This window comes from Hydra viridissima, unplaced genomic scaffold (genome assembly GCF_058129835.1).
Source record: "Hydra viridissima isolate aposymbiotic clone 2 unplaced genomic scaffold, HvirCarnegie_v1 scaffold_2, whole genome shotgun sequence".
Taxonomy (NCBI): Eukaryota; Metazoa; Cnidaria; class Hydrozoa; order Anthoathecata; family Hydridae; genus Hydra; species Hydra viridissima.
In genome coordinates this window covers 16,856,388-16,879,811 of record NW_028324301.1, presented here as the reverse complement: position 1 = coordinate 16,879,811, position 23,424 = coordinate 16,856,388, and the positions used below count along the sequence as shown (strand labels likewise).

The 23,424-nt window shown below is 28.9% G+C and overlaps 2 protein-coding genes and 1 pseudogene across 6 annotated transcripts in view; 1 reads left to right on the top strand and 2 right to left on the bottom strand.

The window, feature by feature from the left end:
* Nucleotides 1-888: 888 nt before the first annotated feature.
* Nucleotides 889-23,424, top strand: part of LOC145184380 (protein furry homolog-like) — a 36,274-nt gene continuing 13,738 nt past the window's right edge. For 2 of the 4 annotated variants that reach the window (XM_090077332.1, XM_090077331.1), the window contains exons 1-15: nt 889-1,683; nt 2,763-2,956; nt 4,860-4,913; nt 5,191-5,271; nt 5,424-5,473; nt 13,439-13,514; nt 13,607-13,657; nt 15,001-15,273; nt 15,515-15,559; nt 17,615-17,809; nt 19,715-19,816; nt 20,233-20,288; nt 20,527-20,574; nt 20,666-20,774; nt 21,101-23,415. In XM_090077332.1, coding sequence (XP_089933458.1) covers nt 1,620-1,683; nt 2,763-2,956; nt 4,860-4,913; nt 5,191-5,271; nt 5,424-5,473; nt 13,439-13,514; nt 13,607-13,657; nt 15,001-15,273; nt 15,515-15,559; nt 17,615-17,809; nt 19,715-19,816; nt 20,233-20,288; nt 20,527-20,574; nt 20,666-20,774; nt 21,101-23,415 — 3,713 coding nt within the window. In that variant the 5' untranslated portion in view covers nt 889-1,619. Of the gene's footprint in view, nt 1,684-2,762; nt 2,957-3,210; nt 3,382-3,754; nt 4,124-4,859; nt 4,914-5,190; nt 5,272-5,423; nt 5,474-13,438; nt 13,515-13,606; nt 13,658-15,000; nt 15,274-15,514; nt 15,560-17,614; nt 17,810-19,714; nt 19,817-20,232; nt 20,289-20,526; nt 20,575-20,665; nt 20,775-21,100; nt 23,416-23,424 lie in introns of those variants that run through there. The other 2 variants (XM_090077334.1, XM_090077333.1) reach the window with 2 other exon arrangements.
* LOC149892244 (sterile alpha motif domain-containing protein 3-like) lies at nt 6,447-9,562 on the bottom strand (annotated as a pseudogene). Its single transcript, XR_016449484.1, has 6 exons — nt 9,427-9,562; nt 8,794-8,934; nt 8,296-8,383; nt 7,727-7,918; nt 6,848-7,163; nt 6,447-6,762 (listed from the first exon to the last, which is right to left on the bottom strand). The product of XR_016449484.1 is annotated as a sterile alpha motif domain-containing protein 3-like (transcript).
* LOC145181532 (uncharacterized) lies at nt 11,196-12,890 on the bottom strand. The gene is made up of 2 exons (XM_090080573.1): nt 12,803-12,890; nt 11,196-12,560 (listed from the first exon to the last, which is right to left on the bottom strand). Exon 2 carries the CDS (start codon nt 12,438-12,440, stop codon nt 11,196-11,198), a length of 1,245 nt encoding a protein of 414 aa, XP_089936699.1. The 5' UTR covers nt 12,441-12,560; nt 12,803-12,890.

The following is a 23,424-nucleotide window of genomic DNA, read 5'->3' as shown; positions in this document are numbered from 1 at the left end:
TAATAATCATATTTTACAACTTTCTATAAGCTTGGGTTATTGACAAAAAAAAAGGTATGCACTCTTTTTAATGCCAGACATGCTCCTAATAAATATTAGATGTATAATTTTCATCCTTTGTAGGAAAAGATGAAATATGATCTTGAATCTTCCAGATTATTTCTGGGTCTAAAGTATTACTCCGGTTTTTATGCTTTCCTCTCATATCTCATATCACTGAATAATTTCACGTAATCTGATTAAATGTTGAATTGAGACTCATAAACGGTCACGAAAGACTTCAACGTGGCCTGTACTTTTCATAGCATAGTGTTTTAAAAGAAGATGTATTTTCGGGCGATAAAGTTCAGGTCGAATCTATCGATAAGGCCCAAAAGATACGTATACGGCCCAAAAAATACGACGAGAATCGTGGTCTTATACTCTAGACTATACCCAGCAAGCACACAACGTTGAAACAACCTTGAAATAACGTTGATCAACGTCGATCAACGTTGTGTGCTTGCTGGGTATTAGATTACCAGTACTTGTAACAAATTCTTGCCCTCTTTGCCTGGCCAATTTTTCGAATTATTTTATGTGCTAGGCTTTATTAATTTTGCCGCATTACTTCCTTACCAATAGCACTTCCCTCTGAATTGGATGACATGATGCAAATAACTATTATGACACTTTTAGATATTAATTGAATAAACACAAATACAGTCGTTTGTAAAACCGCACCAATCGTATTTTATGCGAACTGCGTGTCGATTACGGAATAATGATAATATTATATCGAATAATATTTTTAAATATTATCGAAAGCAAAGTGTTAAAATCGAAACAATCTCACCATCGTCGTTGTTGTCGTCGCACAACTAAAAGTAGACGAAAATAAAACTAAACATTCTAGCTAGTACGACTACGAGTGGAAGAAATACATTCCTGGAATATTATCCTTTTTCCACTCAGCGTGAACTAGAAGCTAAACTTAAGTTGTTTCTGTGGAATATTATCTCTTATACGTTCATTTAAGGAATTTGCCGTTCAGCTACAAAATGGCTTTCTCAGTTTATTTTTGGTATTTTTGGAATATTATCCTTTTTCTACTCAGCAGTTCATATATTTTCATATATCTAAAAATTGGAACCTGTATCCGAGTATATTAGCTAAAACTATTAAACAAAATATCAACTTTGTACCTTAATATCTATTTTAAAAACTACTTGTAAAAAACTAGCCAACAAATTATTAAGCTAGAAAGATAATTTTTACACTAAAATAATGCATGTATGCTAATGTATTAGAAATAAAGTGTATAGCTAAGTGAAAAACCTTTCCAATATAAATATACTGTACACACATAAGGGCTCATACAATTTTTGTGAGATGTTGCAATATGTAAATAAACAAATGCATAGCATAAATATGTAAATACTTTCTATTTCTATGCTACAGGGTAAAGTGAAAAGTTAAAATGTGTATACTATTTATTATAAGGGTAGTAATGTATTTTTTATTATGTGTAATTTCTCCTGTTCCATTTTACCTAAGTTGGATATTTAGCTCATGTATTTATCCACACATGAAAAATTTCTAAAATGTGTAAAATTTTATAAGTTTAAAAGAATACATTAATGACAGAAAAAAGTGGTGGTGATGTAACAATACTTAAGGCAAAGGAGCCACTTAAAAATGAGAGTGAGTGAATATTTACTTTATTTTTAAATTACTTTATTGTTTTTGAGGATTCTGCTATTATTTACACACACACACACACACACACACACACACACACACACACACACACACACACACACACACACACACACACACACACACACACACACACACACACACACACACACACACATACACATTTATATACATAAATATACATATAATATATCTATGAATAAACATATCTGCATATACATACATTAAAAATGATTACATGCATTATTGGATAAGTGTTTATATACATTAGTTATAAATAGTGAAAAAAAGTTCACAATAAATAATAAAATCTGATTAAATATAGATTAAAATTCATAGTTTGAAAAGAATAAAGTTTCAAATGCATATAGTTTATTATATTTTAGTGTTGCTTAACTTTTTAATTATAAAAATTTACAAAATAAACTTGGTCCAACTTTAAACTACAATAATCTTGAATGGTGGAAAAATGTGAAATTTAGATAAGTAAAAAAAAATTAAAGCAGATCAATTTGTTTTTTATTTATTCCTTTTTTTAGTTATACAAAAAGTTTCATTAGAAATGATATAGGACAAAGATTTTTTAAAAAAGGTCAATATACTGATATACATACATACATACATACATACATACATACATACATACATACATACATACATACATACATACATACATACATACATACATACATACATACATACACACATACATACATACATACATACATACATACATACATACATACATACATACATACATACACACATACATGCATGCATACATACATATATACATGCAATAATGTATGTATGGAAACACATAGTATTAGTAATTGTTGGCAAACCTATATATACAATATAGGTTATTAAAAATTTGTAAATATATATGCACTTGTTATTACAATTTTAGTGCAATAATATTTAAGTCCTTAATAATATTCTTTTATTTAATTCTGTTTGGAATTTACTATAATTTCCAGTAGAAAATTCAGAATGACTTTTCTGATTTACATTTTTATTTAATATTGTTTCCTATTTTTTCTCATTTTAAATTTTACTTATAGGCAGTGAGTTGATAAATGAGAATGTAGAAAAGATTTCTACTTTACCATGGATTCGTTGTAATGAGACCACAATGATTTCCGAAAATTCATTGGTAGATAGTTTAAATCCTGGAGAATATGTTCTTCAAACACTATTTACAGAGTTTACAATACTTGCACAAAAAAAGATTGATAGACTAATGACTGAAACATCAGTAAGTAGCTATTAACTTTTTACATAGAATAAAAAAAAACATCAATTCAATTAAAAATTATATTAATTACCATAATAAAAAGAGCCTTCTATATGTATCTTTAAAGCAGTTATAATTTTGTTTACATTTGTGACATACTACTCATTTAAGCAATCATATGTTGCTAAGCTAAGTGTGTAAATATTCCCCAAGGATATATTATTTGTTGTCTGAGAAAATAGGAGCTGTTTTAAGAAAATCACATTGAATTTTTCAAACTGTTTTTTTTATTTATTTAAAGGACTGTAGAAATTAACTTAAACTCATAATTTTTCTAACCCAATTGGAAACCCTTTGTAATGTTTAGTTTCTAGGTTTTTTAAAATCCTCACAGTTAAGCAACAGAAAAAATAGTTTAATAATGGCTTATATATGGCTTTTGTTTGGTGAGTTGACAACTTATATTTACTTTTTATTTCAAATTTGTTTTCATAGTAGAAAAATAGTATATTTTCCAAGTTTTTTTTTTCCTTTTATCTGCTGACTTTTATATTCACCTATTTTTTTCAGCAATATTATTTACACTTTCTCAGTATCTCCCCCCCCCCTTTTTTTTTTTTCCTTTTTTTTCCCCTTCTATATTACAGGATATAAACAACTGTGATTGTGATATTTTTTAACATCAGCAGTGACTGTGATTTTAATATTTCTAACCATAAAGATTGGTTGATTTTTTTTTTTGTTATAATTTGTTTCTCATAAACAGAAAAAAAAAAATGAATATAAATATAAGGAATTATTTTTTGTAATAAATAGGTATGTGTGTGTGTATGAGTGAGTGTATGTGTGTGTATGTGTGTGTTCTTGTTAAATTTATTTACATAAGCATTTCAATAAGTTTTTAAAGTTTGGTATAACAGAACAGTATGTAGAAACATGTCATTCCAAAGAAAATTTAGTGCACCTGGAAGGTTAGGAGTAAAAAAATGTCTCAACCCTAACATTGAGTTTGAAGTATTGACAAAACCTGAAAATGGTATTAATGGAAGCAAAAATCTTCCTTTAACTTATGAAAACAGTGATCATATGATTTCTGATGGCGATAGTCTTGGTAATATTGCAATAACCCAATTAGTAAATGCTTTTTTTGATTCTGCTAATAAAAAAGTTTCACAAGTTTGTAAATTGGTAAGTAAAATAATTGGAAAGTAGAATTAGTGTTTTAATGCTTACTTTTTTGCTGCAAGATTTCTTTTTTTTTTTTTAATTTACCCTTGTTATTACTTATTTCAAGTCTTATATATTTATTCACAAACTCTCATTGAATTAAAACATGGCACTAAAAAAAAACCTTCTTTTATATAAATTTGTGTAGCTTTAAAATTGTTAGAACTCAATGAAATCAGTTCTAATAATTTTAAAACATGATGGGTGTTCAGCAGAACAAGGCTATCAAAATTTGTTCCAGAACACTGACAATTTTTAACATGGGTGCTGAAAGTATTTTCTGATAAAAACTAAATACTTTCAAATAAAAAATGATGCAGGACTTTTCTAATGTCATTGCATCACTTTTTATTTGAAAGTTAATTATTAAGTTTGTGTTAAGTTCCTTGAGCAATAATATTATTATATTATGAAGCTACCATCAACATAATAAAAAAGATAATATATTGCAGTTTTGGTAAATTTATTATGCTATAACAATTTAAGCTTTTTTTCACCATTAATTTTTGTAGTTTATGTGTTGTTTTTTTTATTATCAATGTTTAAAACCTCCATTCTTATTGCATTCTATTATTTTACATTTGAAAATGTTTAATGATACATATTACAAACTTTATTCATAAGTTGTTTGAAAAATGTGTTTTGCTCTCAAAAAAGCATTGCTTTTTATAGATTTTTACAATTGATTTAATTTTAGGAGCGGCCATTATCTAAATCACTACAAAGGGGAGAGGATCCTCAGTTTGACCAGGTAACTATGCTGCTGATTTTATTTAAGAAATCAGTTTTTTTTAAAAAAGATCTCTTTTGGTTTGGAAAATAATAAAAAGTGATTAAACATTTTAATCAAAACAGGTTAAATTTTCATGATAAGTTGCTGGCTTTTTTTAACCTGTTCAGGTTTTGTTAGTTGATATCTAATTTAAACTGAAGCTTTTTTTAGTAAAGTTTTTGTTTTAAAGTTACTTTTACATTTTTTGAAAGCTGATTTTAAAAAATAATTTACAGTTAAAATGATCTCTTTTCAGCTTCTTTGCTCATTAAGTTCTGTAGCTGAGCATTGTTTGTCATCATTACTCAAAACTTTGTTTCTTTGGTATGAGCGCCAGGTAAGAAAATGTTTTCGGAAAAGTTTAATGGAAATATTTCTAAAGAACTATCTTTTTGTATCTCTTCTAATATTTGCTACTGTAGCTAAATAAGGTAAGTTTTTGATGTTTTAATTTTTTATTTGAATTTTATTATTTATATTTATTTTCAGAGTTCTAGTTCTGATGATGGAACCCCTCGAAGTCCAAGTCGTGTGCGAAAGTGAGTGTTGTTATATATCCAGATCTAAGCTTTACTGGTAACTATTCATTATATAGATTTAAGGCACCACAGGGTTTTTTCTATCAGTGGTTTCTTCACCATACCACACTTATGGGAGTGTAATAATCTTTTTTCCATATTGATATAACAGGGTTGAAGTGATAAAGCATTTGCTGGAAGCTGCATTTTCAATTCTATAAATAGAAACTTTATTCATTCACATGAATTCAGTAACAACTTTATTAAGTTTTCTTACCTCAGTAGAGTTTTGATCATATCTTTCTGGTCCCAGAAAATTACCCATTACTCTTATCTGATTTAGAGTTTACTAAAGTCACTTTAGATCTTGCTCAGCTACCATAAAAGTAAACTGAATCAGATCAAAATACAGCATTAGATATCTGTAAATTTATTTATTAATACTTTAGCAACAAAGCTTTTGTAATAAGATTGATTGCATATACTTATATTAAGAGTTATAAAGATAGAAAATGTTGCATTAAAACACTTTGCACAAAAGTTTTATAATTTAGATAAAGTTAGATAAGAACAAACAAAAGTATAATTTACCAATTCATATCTATCAAAATTATTTAATTAACAATTTATGAAGTGAACTAAGATCAGCAATCAGATGGTTGTTTTAAATAACCATAATACTATATTATTATAATTGTAATAGTGGTACACGGTAAAATAAAAAGGTGCGTAAAAAAACCAAAATCGGTTTTTCAGACTGAAGCCAGATTGAAACCTTTTTCGGTTTTTTGAAAAACCGTAATAAGTCGGTTTTTCAAAAATCCGAAATATTTCGTTTTTCAAAAAACTCAAATCGGTTTTTTGAAAAACCAATATTTTTTTTATTTAGTCGGAATTTCAACAAACCAATATTTGTTTTTTAATAAACCCAGCTACCGGTTAACATACATCCCATTTGTATAGAATGTTGAATGTTAAGAAAAACAAAATCTTTATGCTGAAAATATTCTGGAAAAAGATCATTACAACTTTTGCAATTACAGTTTGCACAACTTTGAAATTTGTTTAGCAGTTTTGCAAAGTTTAACTTTATCAGAAATAACATGGTGTTCAATAAAATTTAGTGTTTTTTCCAATGGCTTAGGATAAGCAATATCGAATAAAAAATATGCTGCCATAACCATACTGACGGCACAAGAAAAATCTGGGATGTCTTTTGCAACAAGTATTTTATCAACAAAAAGATCTATTGATATTGGTCTTAGAACTGGGCCTTTAATCCGGAGAATAGGAGTGAGACAAGCCGGATCCTAAATCAAAGTAAAACATCAAGTTGTAATTAAATTATAATGAACAAAATATTTTCACTTGTAATACTTATGACAAGACCCTTACCGCGTCAAAGGCATATAGAAGACTTCTCTCCTCTGAGAACAGATGAACAAGCATAGAAGCCCTTAAATTCTTCGAGATGCCTAAAAATAATAAAACGTTGCTTACAAAAAGATTAAACCTTCGGTTAATATATATATTCAAACTTGAGACCAGAAAATTTATCCAAAACATCCTTCACAGTGCTGTTTTGACAATGCTTCTTAAGAGTGCCAAGGATTAAACCAACTTGGTTTTTTAAAAAAGGGACATCAGGGCGCAGCTTATTACATTCTTCTGATATTATGGTTAGCAGATCCTCAGTGACATTGTGTTCTTCCTGTAAATAATAAATTATAATTGTATATTTATATAAATAGATATCTGAAACTGACTACTTGTGCAACTGAATATGTACATTACTTTTTAAATGATTTCAGAAACCTCTTTTTATATTAAAAAAACTATAAAACTATAAACTACTTTATAGAAGAATAGTTTGTAGTTGTCATATACACATACATACATATATACATACATACATACATACATACATACATACATACATACATACATACATACATACATACATACATACATACATACATACATACATACATACATACATACATACATACATAACTATATATATATATATATATATATATATATATATATATATATATATATATATATATATATATATATATATATATATATATACACACACGCACACATACATATACTAGTATATTTGATGATTAGGGAGGGATCCAATATTCTTGCCATGTTCCAGGAATATCACAAGATTGTGATAGGAGTATACTCTAATTTTTCTTTCAGTAGTATAATTTACTTTGTTAAACTTTTTTAATATAAAACAAAATAAGACAAAAACTATACATGTATTATAGTGTGACAGAGTCTCTTTGCAGATAATAACTGAGTCATTGATTGATTGATGCTTTCAGATTTTCTTTTACGCCCTCCATTGGCATGCCCATACTTTTTTTTGTATTCCATTATTATGGCATCATTAACCAGAGGTCGTCGAACACGTTTTAGTTTTTCCTTAAAAGCATGAACTAGAAACTCCTACAAATAAATTTATGCTAAGAATAATGGTATAAATAATAAAAATAACAATAACAATAATAATAATAATAATAATAATAATAATAATAATAATAATAATAATAATAATAATAATAATAATAATAATAATAATAATAATAATAATAATAATAATAATAATGATAATAATAATAATAATAATAATAATAATAATAATAATAATAATAATAATAATAATAATAATAATAATAATAATAATAATAATAATGATAATAATGATAATAATTATCAGGCGCGGATCCAGCATGTGTTTTTTTAACAAAGTGCAATTATAACTTTGAAAAAAAAAAAAAATACAATTTTAAAGTTAAAGTATAAAAGAAAAACGTTGTGTTTACTGAGCCATTTCCATGTGTTGGCTTAACAATTGGATAACGTAGAATCACTTCATGTGCTATATCATATAACTGTGCACTATTTGGGTACCTTAAATAAATAGATGTCACAATACAACCTTTAACTATACAAATTAACAATGGAACAATTAAAAAGGAAGTTTAAACAATAATGAACAGAATTACTAATCAGATGTAATAATCAATGACACAATCAGTGAATAAAAATCTCTTTAAAAAAACAACAGATGATATAAAATTAGGATTTGAAGTCTTTTATCATTTAATTAAAAATATTAAAAATGAATATTAAATTTTATAATAATTTATTATTTCACTCTTAAATATGAAAATGTTATAATTTGATCATATAATTTTACAAATGTAATTTAAATGCTGTTCTAGATTTCGTTAAATAATAGCATAAAAAAATCAAACAACAAAATAAAAGATCATATCAATATTATATCATGAACTTAATGTGGACAAAATTTTACATACAGGCCATGTCTGGATTGAATAACATCGAACATAATGTCAAAAAAAGAGGTTTTCAATTTTGATTTTCCAGGAACATCAAAATTTAGTTCTTTCCTGGAAATTGCATTCTCCAAGAAATTCGGCAGTTGCAGTTGTTCACCACTAAAATGTATTATATATAAGTCATCTAACAACAGTTTTTTGTTATTGAAAATATGAAGATAATAAAAAAATAAACAAGACATGTTACATAAAAATAGACATAACAATATGTCTACAACTGTGATTTTTTTTGTATTTACATTGGTACAACTTAACATCTAGGAATCCTTACAGTTATAATAAATCAAAAGTATGAAAACTAAGTTAATTTATGCAGGATGAGTTAAATTATTAAACACAGAGGTCAAAGATATATTTGCATCAATAAGATTTTATACAACAAAAACATACTCTAAGGATGCTTTTAACTTTTTTGAACTCCCCTCCTCCCAGAGTTTTTTAGGATTCCCCCTGTTTATTAATTTTTAGGGAATGTAGTTAAATGTATGTAATGTTATTTTGCTTTACAAATATTCCCAACCCTCTTGTTTATCATGTTTATTGTTATATTTATTACATACTTATAATGATATAAATCTTATAAAATCTTACCTTGATGTTGAATTTATAACTGGAGGGCTAAAATCAATTATGTGTTGAGAGCACTGACTCAAAATTGGTAAATTAGAATGAACTACTGGAGTGCATGTTTTAAGAATATTGAGTTCTTTTTTGAATGTGATTCGTAATTTAATACTAGAAATCAGCTCCTTGAGTGTAAAATCATCAATGTCAAACAAAACTGAGCCATCTATATCTTCCTCTAAAATGAATACTTAAAAAATAAATATCAGCAAGTTATAAAACATTCCACATTGAGGTTTAGACACATTTTTTATTTACAATTATAAATACCCAACAAAAATGATGCCTGATGACAGGACTTCGATGTCTTCTTCTTGCTTCAGCCATAATTTTCTTTTATGTGAGTATACAGACACACACAGACACACACACACACAGACACACACACACAGACACACACACAGACACACACACACATATATGCATATAATTTTTTAATTGAAATATATAGGTGATGATTAGTTAATCTAATAGGTAAATCAGTTAATATATTATATTAATATATACATTATACATTAAAATTAAATATTTTTGATATTTAATCAAGTGTTGGCAAATCAGAATGGATAACTCGAGTACATAATGTTTTAAGAATACTGAGTTCTATTTTGAATGTGGTTCATAATTTGTTGCTAGTAAAATCATCAATGTCCAGCAAAACTGTGTCATATATATCTTCCTCTAAAATATATTCAAATATATAGTTAAATTTCAGTATGTATTCTACTGTTTGGTGAAGTAAATTCAAATTTTTTTTAATGAGAAAAAAAGTGCATATTGGTATTTACTGCTACCAATGGAGAATCAGAAAAGAGTAAGTTGGGATATGCATATACTCTACGAATCCTTTTCAGATTAATGCCATTAATACAAAAACGATTTGTAGTACCATGATTAAATATATCTTTTACAAAACCTGACTTTTCAAAGCAACTAAGCATCCTACTGATGTTATATACCCATCAAGTGGTTCAGGAGAGGCTTCACTTCCCACTGGTTGGATGCATAATGTGGATGATGCTGTTAAGCAATATGAATGGCAGTAGTTTAAAAACTGTGAGCAGTAGCAAATATTTCCAACAAAATACCATCTTTCAGAGTGCTTTAGCAGATAAGATATGCACAGAAAAATCGGAATTCCATCATCTTGAACTGATAGAACAAGGTAGTCCTTTACATTATAAGTTACATGATTAATTGATACACTTGTAGCTTTAAATATTTCACTAACAGTATATCCAAAATAATTAAATAGCTCGTCTTGGACACTTTTTGGAAAGTACAAAGTGGATATTATAATTCCATTCTTCTCATCTTCATTATTTCTGAGGCAATCATAAGAGTTCAATTCTGCACATTGCCTCATTTGGTGGCGTTTTGATAATGTAAAGGTAATATTTTTGAAGTTCGAAATTATATGGCACAATCTTTTAAAATAATTATGCTTAGATTCAAACCTCATACACCATAAATGTCTCAAAGGGCCAAATAAACACAGCATTCTTGGATAATGCAAAAGGTAATGCATTTTTGGAGTCATTTTATCTGGGTATTCAATATGAAATAGATAAAGAAAATTCCCAATGAGATATGATAAATATGGAATTTGATCATTTTTAATTGTAAAAGAAAACAAGATTTCTGATATTTGACGGAACAGCAAAAAGACTTCCCAAAATGATGGAATACTATCACGAAGGATAGAAAGATAGTCAACAATAACTATTGGAAGATTTCTAAAGAGGCACAGTTCTTAATGAACAGGAATCTTCTGTGTATCTCAAAGATATTGTTTTATAATCAACTAAGCAAAATCGACAAATTCTACCTGAACTAAAACAACAACTAAAACCAGCAAGAGAGTGTGCACCTAAGTTGTCTGCAGACACTGTAGCAATACAAACATGAAGATTGTGTTCAGTTTCTCCTTGAATAACAGTAACATAAGAATTCATTAGGGATGTTAGTTCATCAATCATCGGCTTTAATACATCATGATAAGAAGAAAACTTTAGTATTTTAGATTTGAACAACATTGCAAGGTGTATTTGAGATGTTATTGAGCGATAACGAGGATGTAAATTTCCAATTGTGTAATATACACCACAAAGTTTTTGTTTCCCTTTTTTAGAGCCTAAAGGGTTAACAATTTCAAATTCATCAATGAACAAATGGATTCGAATAGCAGTAGGGTGTTTTGTAAAAAAAGAATGCCTTTTGTAAATTTCCCCATCACAATAGTCAAACATAATACCAGATGGACTTTCAGTTTGATGCATGTGACAAAATTCAATAAATATATCTTCCATACTTAAAACTCTTTCCAGATTATCTTTAATACTAACATAATGGTATTTATAAGTAACTCCGTCTGAACCTGTAACAGATTGTTCTTGTGGCTCCACCATTTTTAAATTAGACTTACAATAATTAATCAATTGATACTCATGAATAAAAGAAGAGAATACATCATAGAGATAATCATTATCTAATAGATGGACTAAACTGGTGGTATCATTTTGCTGAATAAATTGCTTTATTAAACTATTGTATGATGAATAGAATACAGTGAAGACTTCTCTTATGTCACTTGCTAAATCAACATGAACTTGGCTTGCAACTACATGTTTTTCTCTTAATTTTAAAAACATAAGACCAATAGAATTTTTCAAATCAGATATTATCTGTAGAAAGAGACCTGGAAAATCTGTGTCTTGAATTAAATTTTCTGGCAATGGTTCAAAATCTTCCATTAACAATGATGTGCTAACTGTTGTTATTGGTTTATTATCAGTTTGATGTGCTCTCCTTACATGCTGTTGAAAACTGTGAATCTTTTTGAAACTTTTATTGCAAGGTGAGTAACAGCAGTTAATCTTTAGATTAAAATCATGTTGGTGGTAATTAGTGTAATGCCTGTAGAGCCTTAAAATACTCAATACTGTTGTAGAACACATTGAACAATAGAAAAAAGTTGCCATTTGCGTTTCTTGGATGCTGAAACTTTAAAAACTACCTTTGAATTTGCTGACACATGTTTCTAATCCACACTTTTCTAACCATAATGTAACATCCAGAGATGACCAACTTTCAGGTTGTTCCTAAAAAAAAAATTTTTAATTTTTGAAAACCAGTAATAAAGTAATTTATTACAAATTTAACTTAAAAAATTAAGAATTAAATTAGCATTTAAAAAAATAAGTGTTAAGGGTAAACACCATACACTTTTGTTTTATTTATTTTTCTTTATTTAACTTTAACTTTTATTCATTAAACTTACTGAAAATATTAAGATTTTGTTATTTACTTATTCTTAAAGAATAAAGTTTCTACTGAAACTTACTGGCAAAGCGTTGACTGAGGGTGCAGCCATTTTAAAGTTTTTCAAAACTTAAAAACTTTACGAAAAGCTCTTGGCGAATACAACAATTAGTTTTTTGAAAAACCGCGACACATTTAATACTTGCGCATAAAACCGATTGGATTCTCAAAAAACCAAAAACCATGTTACGGTATTTTAAAAAACCAAGGAGTTTTTCAAAAAACCACTGAAAAACTGATTCGTTTTACAGTGTACTGTAATAATAACACTGTGTATTATTACTACAGTACTACTATTATACCAACGGAAATTCTGAATATAAAAAATGAAAATAGCAGCAGAGGCTCTGAAGGTAAAAGTTAATGTGAGAATTAAATATAAAGCTGAACTTTTTAATTATTTCAGAATGTAAATCTTGAAGATGTTTTATTAGGTTGGATGTGTTTCCTCCCTTTGAGAAAAAGTTTCTATTGCATTGTTTATGATGTAAAATGCATCTCATCAGCTGCAAATCCAAATTATTTCTATAAGTAGCTCTTTTCTCTTCTCTTGTTTACAATTAGTCTTAGGGCAATAAAATTAAAAACACTGTAGGTCATCACTTATGTGTAAAGTTCCATTAAGTTTCTATGCTATCTAATGATTTTTGCATTTTAGTGGCTCAGAGTCACCAAGACCTGGATCAAGAGCTTCTTTTAGAGAAAAAGATGTAATATTATGGGAAAGAAGAGATGTGAGTTTATGAAAATACTAAAACCTATCTTTTGTTGAAGTGTTTAAAAAATTTGACTTTTTTTTACTATATTTAAATATTTTTTATTGCAGATGTCTGTTGAGTTTATTTTTTGCTTGGTTCTTATTGAAGTTCTAAAGCAGGTATGTTTGTCCCTATTATGTCAGTATATAATATCATTTAATGTTCATGGTTTTTCTCCTTCTATCATTATACACTCCCCTCAATATACATACTTTTTTTTTTCCCTTCTCCATCTGCTGGTGTAACTCACTGGGTCTTATATAGAGTATGGTTCACTGGGTAAACAACACCCTCTTTATTCATTCTATATCTAAATGTTTTTTCCTCATTTGTTGGGGATATACCTTTTTAAATGTTTCCAGCTTGATTCTGTTGATATTCTTCCATGTCTATATCCCAGTCTGTTGGAGTAATATCTTCTGTTGATCTTATATCACTACTGTTTCTCATTATGTGATCTATATGTCTTGTAATCTTTCTGCTTCCAATGTTTATCAGGTATGTTCGATCACTGATTATTTGGATTTTAGTGCTGGATACCATTTGGTTTCATTTGGGTATTTTCTAATGAATACCTTATCTCCAATTCTGAATTGATGCACACTTTGACACCAATCTTGCTGAGAATATTGGTAGTTGTTGCATCCAATTTTCTAAGTATTTCCAGTGTTTTGCTCTCAAAGCCTTAGTTAAAAAGTCAATTAATTTACAGTGTTCCGTAAACTTGCTATGTATTAAGACAATATTTCTCCCTCTTTTCGATATCTTTTGTAAAATTTGTTAAAACAATTGATGTTGGGTTAAGATGTTTTTTTTTAACTCTTCTGTTAATTCCTTGAATGATCTTGTGGCTTTGTTTGATTGGGGCTATTAAAATTTGAGCTGTATATCTCTACACTAATAATGTTAAGAAATACAGCAACTTCTATTCTCATCTTCAATCTCATTTGCTATAAAGTATTATTTTACTTGTTTAGTGTACTCAATTCAATTATTACATTTTATATCAGTATGATCACCAAAACTAAATGCTTTTTTTTTTCATGTTGACTTTCTTTCAAGTAGTATTATTGTCCATGATATTATTATCAATTACTGTGTGCTCTTTATATCCTTTGTAATCTCTAGAATTCTATCTTCATTTTTATCTCACCACTTCAGTTTTGTCACCACTTGTATGTCTTGTCACCACTAAGTATATATTGTCATTTTATGTATATATGTCATCTATTTTCTGCTATCATTCTTTTACACTCTCTCCGACATTCATATTCTTTTGTTCTCCCTTCTCTGGTGCAGCTCACTGGGTCTTATATGGCCCAGTTCACTGGAGACATAACAATCCCTTTAGTTTGAAATAGTTTAACAAAATATAGTAGATTAACAATATTAAGATTTATATAAAAACAAACTTTTAACTAAACAAAAATACTATTTTGTTTAATTGCAAGACCTTTTTTAGTTATCAATTCATCCTGTTGATGACCAACTTATTCAGTACATTGAAGATCTTGCTTTCAAGCACTTTAAGGAGCATAATGTGGATGCTTCATCATCATCGGTTACATGCAATCAAGGCATTATTACTGCATTGTATGCTGAAGTTATTGGTGTACTTGCCCAAACTCGATTTCAGTTTATTAGAAAACGTTTCATGCAGGAGTACAAAGAGAATCAAGGAAATCCTCAGATACTAGTAAATATAACAATGGGGTTGAAATTTATAAGATTTAAGGTAATTATTATTGTTGATTAAGTAAAACCTGTTATTGTTTGTTAAGAATGAGAAAATTTGCTGAATGTTTAGAAAATTTGTTAAAAAAAAGAATTTTGTCAGCATTTTGCTTTGGAATTGAAAAATTAATTCAATGTAAAGAATTGTTCAAATGAACATATTTTAAGTAAGTGCCTAGGCTATTTTTAAATGCTTTATACATTGTAATGGTTCTCTAAAAATCAAACATTTTGTTTTATAGTTGTATCCTGTAGATGAAGTGGAAGAGTCGTTCTTGTTTCTTCAGGTTACATTTTTGCATATTTTTATGATATTTTGCTATTCTATTTAGTCATTTTAACAGTATTGGATTAGTAAATAATTTTTTTTGATTACTAAGTTTGTTTGATGACTCTGGGCCATCTTTCTGGTCATCATTACAGAAAGTTTTGCCTTTCAAAGAGTTTTGCAAAATTTATTGTAATTATCTTCCTAGCAAATTTTTCATGTAAAAGATGTGTGGCTTAGATTTATCTTGGTGGGATTTGCAAGTTGTAGCTGTTTCTCTTTAATGTCTTCCTCCATTTTCATTAATTGTTAATGATTCAGTCATTATTAATTTCATTAGATCAATCAGAGTTTTGATCATCTTTGAGTGGAAAATTTTTAAAATCAATTTTGACATGTGTGTTTATTTAAGCAATCAACACTATACACGGTGTGTCCCAAAAATAACCAAACTTCATATTTAAATCATATAACATGCAGCGCCATCCATTGATAATTTGCAGCATGAAAAAGATACATTCATCCTCTTTCAAACGCACCTACATTCATGTAAATTGGATGACAGGTGTGAAAGTTACAGTCATTTCAATAAAAGAAAAATGAGTCCTGTTACAAAATGAAAATGGAACAAAGAGCGAATATAAAATTTTGTGTTAAACTTGAAAAAAAATTCGCTGAGACATACAAATTGATGAAAAAAGTTTATGGTGATGATTGTATGAGTTGTACTCAAGTTTATACGTGGTTTACACAATTTAAAAATGGTCGTGAGGATTTAAATGGCGATCTGACCCAGGTCGTCCAGAAGCTAGTAATCGTGCTGAATTGGTGGAAAAAGTCAGTGAAATCATTGGTATCAATGCAAATTTTACTACGAGAATGTTGTCTGAGGAATTAAATACAAGTTAAAACACTATTTTGAGAATTTTAACTCAAGATTTGGGTAAAAGAAAGGTATGTGCGCATTTGTTCCACATGAATTGAATGAAGACCAAAAAATCGCTCGTGTGGAGCATTGCAAAGACATTGTTGAAACTGTTGAAAACGATCCAGACTTTCTTGATTCAATCATAACTGGTGATGAGTCATGGTGCTTTAAATATGACCCTGAAACTAAGCGTCAATCTGCTGAATGGAAGTCCAAAGGCAAGCCAAAACCAAAAAAATTGCGTTTCCAGAAGTCTCGAATCAAGACAATGTTGATTACTTTTTATGATTCAAAGGGTATTGTCCACAAGGAATTTGTTCCAGAAGGTCGAACTGTTAATGGAAAATACTATTTAGGCATTTTAGATTGTTTGTGGAAAAGAATTTGTGGTGTTAGACCTTAATATCCAGCAGGAAAACAATTGTTTTTATTGTACAACAATGCACCACCTTACAAGACCAAAAAAGTGAATCTCATCAACCACCCTCCATATTCGCCTGATCTATCACCATGTGACTATTTTCTATTTCCAAAACTGAAAACCAAGATGAAAGGAGCATTTCATGATGATATCCCAGCCATTCAAGCAGCTGTAACCGAGATGCTGAAGAACATTCCTATAAATGACATAAAAAAATCTATGCATGCGCTGGTTGATTGTGCCAAACGTTGTATTGAGTCTGATGGAACCTATTTTGAATAAATAATAACTTTCAATGATGATATAATGTGTGTTATTTTATATCCAAAAAGTTCGGTTATTTTTGGGAAACACTGTGTATGTTTAAACTCTTTTGCTTTTAATAGAAATAAAAAGTCTTGTGAAAAATAAGACCTAATAGGTGTAGCTTTTTGTAACATTTTAATACTTGTATGTTTGTAATAAGTTATAAAATTTAAAAAGAAATTTGATAAAAGACTTTTGCAAAGAGTTAGTCAACATCTTTTGTGTACTTTTCACTAAATTGCAATAATTCAGTGGATATATGTTGATAAACCCTGTACAACTCCTCTTAACAATTCCCCCTGCACAACTGTAAACTGATATTGATTGTGAAACAACATTAAGTGCACTTTTTTTTGACTTTTTTAAAACTAACTTTGTTTGTTAAAAACATGTTTCAATTTGTTTTTCTCTGATAACAGGAATGCGCAACATTATTTCTTGAAAAGAGCTTGGATAAAGAGGTGAAGTATGCATTTGTGAACTTGTTTGTTGAGATCTTGATACCTGTGGCAGCTCAAGCAAAGCGTGAATACAGCATTCCAGCTGTAAAGAAGTTTGTTGATCTACTTTATAAGGAAGCATTTGATATGTCAAAAAAAGCAAAACATAGCTTGGTTGGTTGTATTTTTAAAATGTTTAAAATATTGATGTTTTAGTTTCTGCTATCTATGCCATATAACAAAACTTCAGCTCATAACTCTCAATGACTCCTGAAATAATTCTATCTGTGGTTTTATTTTTAATTTTATTATTTGACTAAATAATCTGATATATAAGATATAATTTTGGTATTTTAGAGGGTGAGTAATTAAAATAAAAGAAGTCAAAGGTACTTTATGAATCTTTAAAGGTCTTAAATTTGATTTGAGTTTGGAAGAAAAGCTACTCTTATATTGTGTAAAAGGTCTTATTTTATTATTATTATTATTATTATTTTTTAAGTATAGTTTAAGAGAAACTAGATTTCAGCAAGGTTGATACTGCTTTATAGTTTAGTAGATACAACATAAGAGTATTTTTGAAAACAAAACTTTTTTTATGTGCTGTTCAGATAGTTTGTCGCAGATGATTAAACATTGAAAAATTTAAAGGTATTTAGGGATAATTGCATTATTTTCTATTGTTATTTTTGAATTCTCTACCTTAAAATGATCAATAATTTTTATAGAAATAACTCTTCTTCAGTTTTAGTTTTAACAAATAACAGAGTTCATAATGGCACATTTTTTAAAGATTTTTAAAAGAGATTATGATCAAAAGAGATTTGTATAAAAAGCAGTTTAGATACAGTGACATAGTGACTTGCTTTCATAAAAATATTGCAAACATAAACAACTACAGATATTAGAATAACAGTGTGCACTTCTTTTAAAATAAATTACCACAAAAAATCTTACTTTGAATTTAACCTTTTCAAAGTTTAGTATAAATAGAGTCAAAAAGTAGTAAGTATGAAGTTATATAGTTATATATTTTGTCAAAGTCTAATTAAACTAATTGAAGAACTCAGACAATCATCATTTCCATTTGAAGCTGGTATAGAAAGATTTGAAAAAAAATAAGCAAAGTACACCTGGATAAACTGGAGAGTTTCAAGGCTATGTTAGAGAATGATTTAAAAGATGTCAAAAGATTCATTTTTTTTATGTTTTCTTACTCAGAAAAAAGCCCCAAAAAAGGACCAGACAGTTACTTACTAAGTAAGATTTGAGTTACATGAAGCTCTGCTTGGTTTAAAACATCCAAAGAAGATAACTGAAATCTTGAATATTGATCTAACCTTATGGTGTGATAGCTTTAGTGTTTTAGGGTGGATAAGAAATCAAAAATTTGTAGCTAACTGTAATGGATTAATTCAATTAATGATAGAGCTAAAATAAGTTAAATACATAATTAATTTAACTGATTTGTTAATTAGAAATACAGCAAGGAAATATTTTGTAACTTACAAAAACATGTTGTTTGTTACTTGGCATATTCTTGTTAAATTCCACTGAATCACTTTTTACCTTGAAAAGTTGTAAGATTTTTGCTGAGTTTCAGTTGACACTTAGAAGGTCACCATATTAAGAGGTTTTAGTATCAAGTAGCAGGAGTAAGTTTGCCATTATAGAAAGTAGTGGATGGAAGAGTGGCTTTTCTTATTAAAAAAAATTATTAACTCAATGTCATCTTTTTTAATCAGACATTAAAAAAGGTGACATAGTATTGGTAACTTCTCAAGATACACCGAGGGGTAACTGACCTACAGGAAGAATACATTGTTGTACAAAGGTAAAAGCAGGTATTTTTGAACCATTGAAGTTGATGAAGTTTGTATGACCAATATAATTATCATCTCAAAATTTTTTCTTTAAGAAAAAAAATTTTAGTTGGTCAGTTTTATTGTGATATTTTTTAGGAAAATCTAAAATCTCATATTTCTATGTGTTGAGTGCTCTTTTTTTTAAAATGTTACATTAATATATTTATGATATAGAGATTGAAGTTCTTACTTTATAGAAATTTCTTGTTTGTAGGCAATCTACCCACTTGTTACTGCACTTTTATGCATTAGTCAAAAACAGTTTTTTCTAACCAACTGGGGACAGTTTTTAAATATGTGTTTGAACTATATTAAGGTAATGGTTTTCTTGTAGAGTAAGTTAATAAAGTTTTTTTATTATATCTTTTTTTTTTTTTTTTTACTATTGTATTAGTTTTTTTTTCAAATAAGTATAAAAAATATTCAACTCTTTTACATATTCTTGTAAAACAAATTAAGTAACAAAATAATTGGCTTTAACACATTTGCTGCTGACTACAAATATGTTTGTAGTATGGGTCAATTTCAAAGCTGCTGATTATGAGTATACTCGTAAATTATTATTTCAAGTGTGTGCATACAAAAAATGGATCAGCAGTGAATTTTTTAAAGCCACTTAACATTTATCATAAAAAAGTTACTTACTTATAAAAGCTTATTTTTTTTCAAAATATTACCTCACAAAGTATAAAAGTATTTATAAATTTGAATTAAAATCTTTATTTTCTTCAGTCTCGGGACAGTAAGATGCAACGTATGGCTATGGAATGTTTGTACAGACTTTTATGGTGGGTTGTAATATAAGCAGCTGATGTACTTAGGTGTATTACTGACAAGAAGATTTATGCTGAATATACTTCTATTGAGATTTTCTTAAAAAAAGTTCTTGCTTTTTTAATACTATTTTAGAAATGTCTATGTAGAATAAGGACCTGTAGATTGTCTTGACAAGACAAAAGGCACTTATAAATTGTCAATTTTTTATTAAGCTTTGTTTTGTTAACATTTTTCAATATCTTTTTTCAGGGTTTATATTATTCGAATCAAATGTGAGGCACATACTGTCACTATAAAGTATATTAGTTTATTTTTCTGAATAACTCATGCTTATAACAACACTAAGTTCTGAGCATTTCTTAATGTTTTTGATTGTTCTTTTTTTAAGTCGATTAAGAAGCATTGTTGACACATTATTTCCTAAAAACTCAAGAACTGTGGTACCAAGAAACATCCCTCTGACAATTTTTGTCAAAATTGTGCAATTCATAGCTCAGGTATTGTTGTTAACACTTATAACTTCTCTTTAAAGTTTTAGCATGAGAGTATTTTGCTTACTGAGGCTATAAGGATGTAAAGGAGCACAATAAATTATGAAAACTGTGGTAAAAATAACATTTGAATTGCTGTACTAGGGACATAGTCTGTTACATTATTACTAAATAAATTGATAATTTTTAACTAAGTCTGTTAAATTTTGTAAGAATAAAATGAGTGAAAAGTTTCAACAGAGAAGTTAATTAAAATTAAAAGTTTAGATTAAAGATTTAAACAATTTTTCTGACTAAAAATGAGTTGAGTATTTTCTTGAATTTTTTTTTAGGAGAAGCTTGATTTTGCAATGCAAGACATCATTTTTGATTTGCTTAATATTGGAAAATCTGTTAAACAACTTAATCCTGAGAGAATGAATATTGGACTTCGTGCTTTTCTAGTTATAGCAGATAATTTGCAGCGCAAGGAAGGTTCTCCACCAATGCCCAGTACTATTGGTCATTTGCCATCTGGCAACACACTAAAGGTGAAAAAAACTTTTACAAAATTAACAGAAGAAGCTGCCCGAAATATTGGTGTGGTAACTTACTATACCAGTGTTAGGAGAGCTTTAGACACAATTTTAAAAACACTGGATAGTCAAGTTGGAAAAAGTATGACATTAATTAACCCTCAAATGGTTAATAAAGAAGTTAATGATTTTATCAGCGGTGAGCGTAAACCTAAAATAGATTTATTTCGTACCTGTGTTGCTGCTATACCGAAATGTATACCAGATGGGATGGGAAAGGAAGAACTTGTTGAATTGATCTCCCGATCAACACTTCATGTGGATGAAGAGCTCAGAAACTTAGCATTTGCAGCTTTACAAGGATTAATTGTGGACTTCCCTGAATATCGTCATGACATAATTAAAGGTTACATTAATTTTACTTTAAGGGAAGTTCCAGATTCCTTTCCACAGATTATAGAGAACTCAATTCGTATGCTTGCACAGCTTCTAATTCAGTGGAGGAATGCAGTATCTTTGCCAGTTGGAAGTGTTACAGATAAATATCTTGAAATGTCAATGCACTGTTCTAAATCGCAAGCTGATAGTGAACATTCATCTATACACACTCTGCATGTTACAGAAGGATTTGCTTTAGCTATGCTTTGCAGCAATAAGGCCATGCACAGAAAACTAGCATTCACTTTATTGAAGGAAGTTCGATTACTTTACAAAACATTATATAGTGAAGGAAAAGATGAACTTGTAATAGACATTATTGAAAATAGTGCTGTATATGTAGTAGAAAAAGCACTTGTTAATGTTTCTGGCTATGACAAGTCTTCACTTGGTTTATCACCTCATATTGACTTACAATTATTAGCTGAGAAATCAGCTTTACTTGCAGAAAAGCAGGAACATAATGTAGCTAACAGTATTAACAAGGATTTATGGTCACACTGCTTATCAGGTTTCCTTGATAAACTTTTTCTTAATCCAAAAAATTGCTCTTGTATGTTTCATTTTACATGGCCTTTTATAAACAATCGAATATTCACTTTGTATTCAATAATGGACCCTACTGCAGACTTTGACTCGATGAAAAGCCGAACTTCTGTTATGTCTTTTCGAGCACCCAGGGTTCAGCCAAACCTTTCAGATGTTTGCCTCTGGAGAAATTATTTGATCTATCTTTTTTGTACTCCCCCTCCTGCTGTTTTAACTTCCAGCATTTCTACAATAGCTTCAGTTGTATCAAATGATACAGATATCAAAACTGATTATAATAAGCTTCCATTTGATTTTGTTAGGCTCTCTGACATTTTCAGAACAACCGTTCTCTTAATAAAAAGTGAAATTTATGAAATAAGAGAGGCAGCTGTTATTGGGCTGGGGAAAACAAATCCACTTGCTCATCCTCAGCTTATAGAAGAGTTGCAGCCTTTGATAAGAGAAGTGCTAGATAAGAAGCCTGATGGTGTTAGAAAGAAAAGAAAGAAAGACCTTCTGCGCTTGCAGGTAGCTAGAATAATGGCAGCAAATGCAGAGCAGGGTTGTTTTCGCCACAGTTTATCACAGTCAGACAACAAAGGTGTACTGCAATGTCTGGGAGAATATATCGAGGGCATGAGAAGTATACTTGAGCTTGAAAATGAAAAAGATGATGGAAGTCTAATGTTGCTTCGTTTGAATTTTTCAAAATTTTTGCACAAAATGATTAAAAGTATTCCAATCACCATGCAAGGTAGTCTCCTAAGAAATCAAGGAAGACATCATTTATTTTTACTATTAGCTAGTTGGTGTGGCCATTTCAATGTAAACAATTTAGGTACTACAACTCGAACTGGCCATCACAGCATTGAATTAGAATTCTCTGCTTTAGAGGCAATGTGTGCTTTATTGTGTTGTGGACAAGTTTTTGATCAGAAAGCATTAACTGTTTCCAATGGGTATCTATATAAGTTATTAGACACCATGCTTCAATCAAGCAATGCCAATGTTACAAAGTTAGGTCAAGAAACTGTTGAGCTTCTTTTAGAAAATAATGAAAGTATACCAGCACTTTTGAATTTTGTGGTAGATAGATGCTATACAGGAACTCGTGGAATATCTAATGGTTGTTTTCTTGCTTTAGCAAATGTTTTCAGCAAACAGTAAGTTTT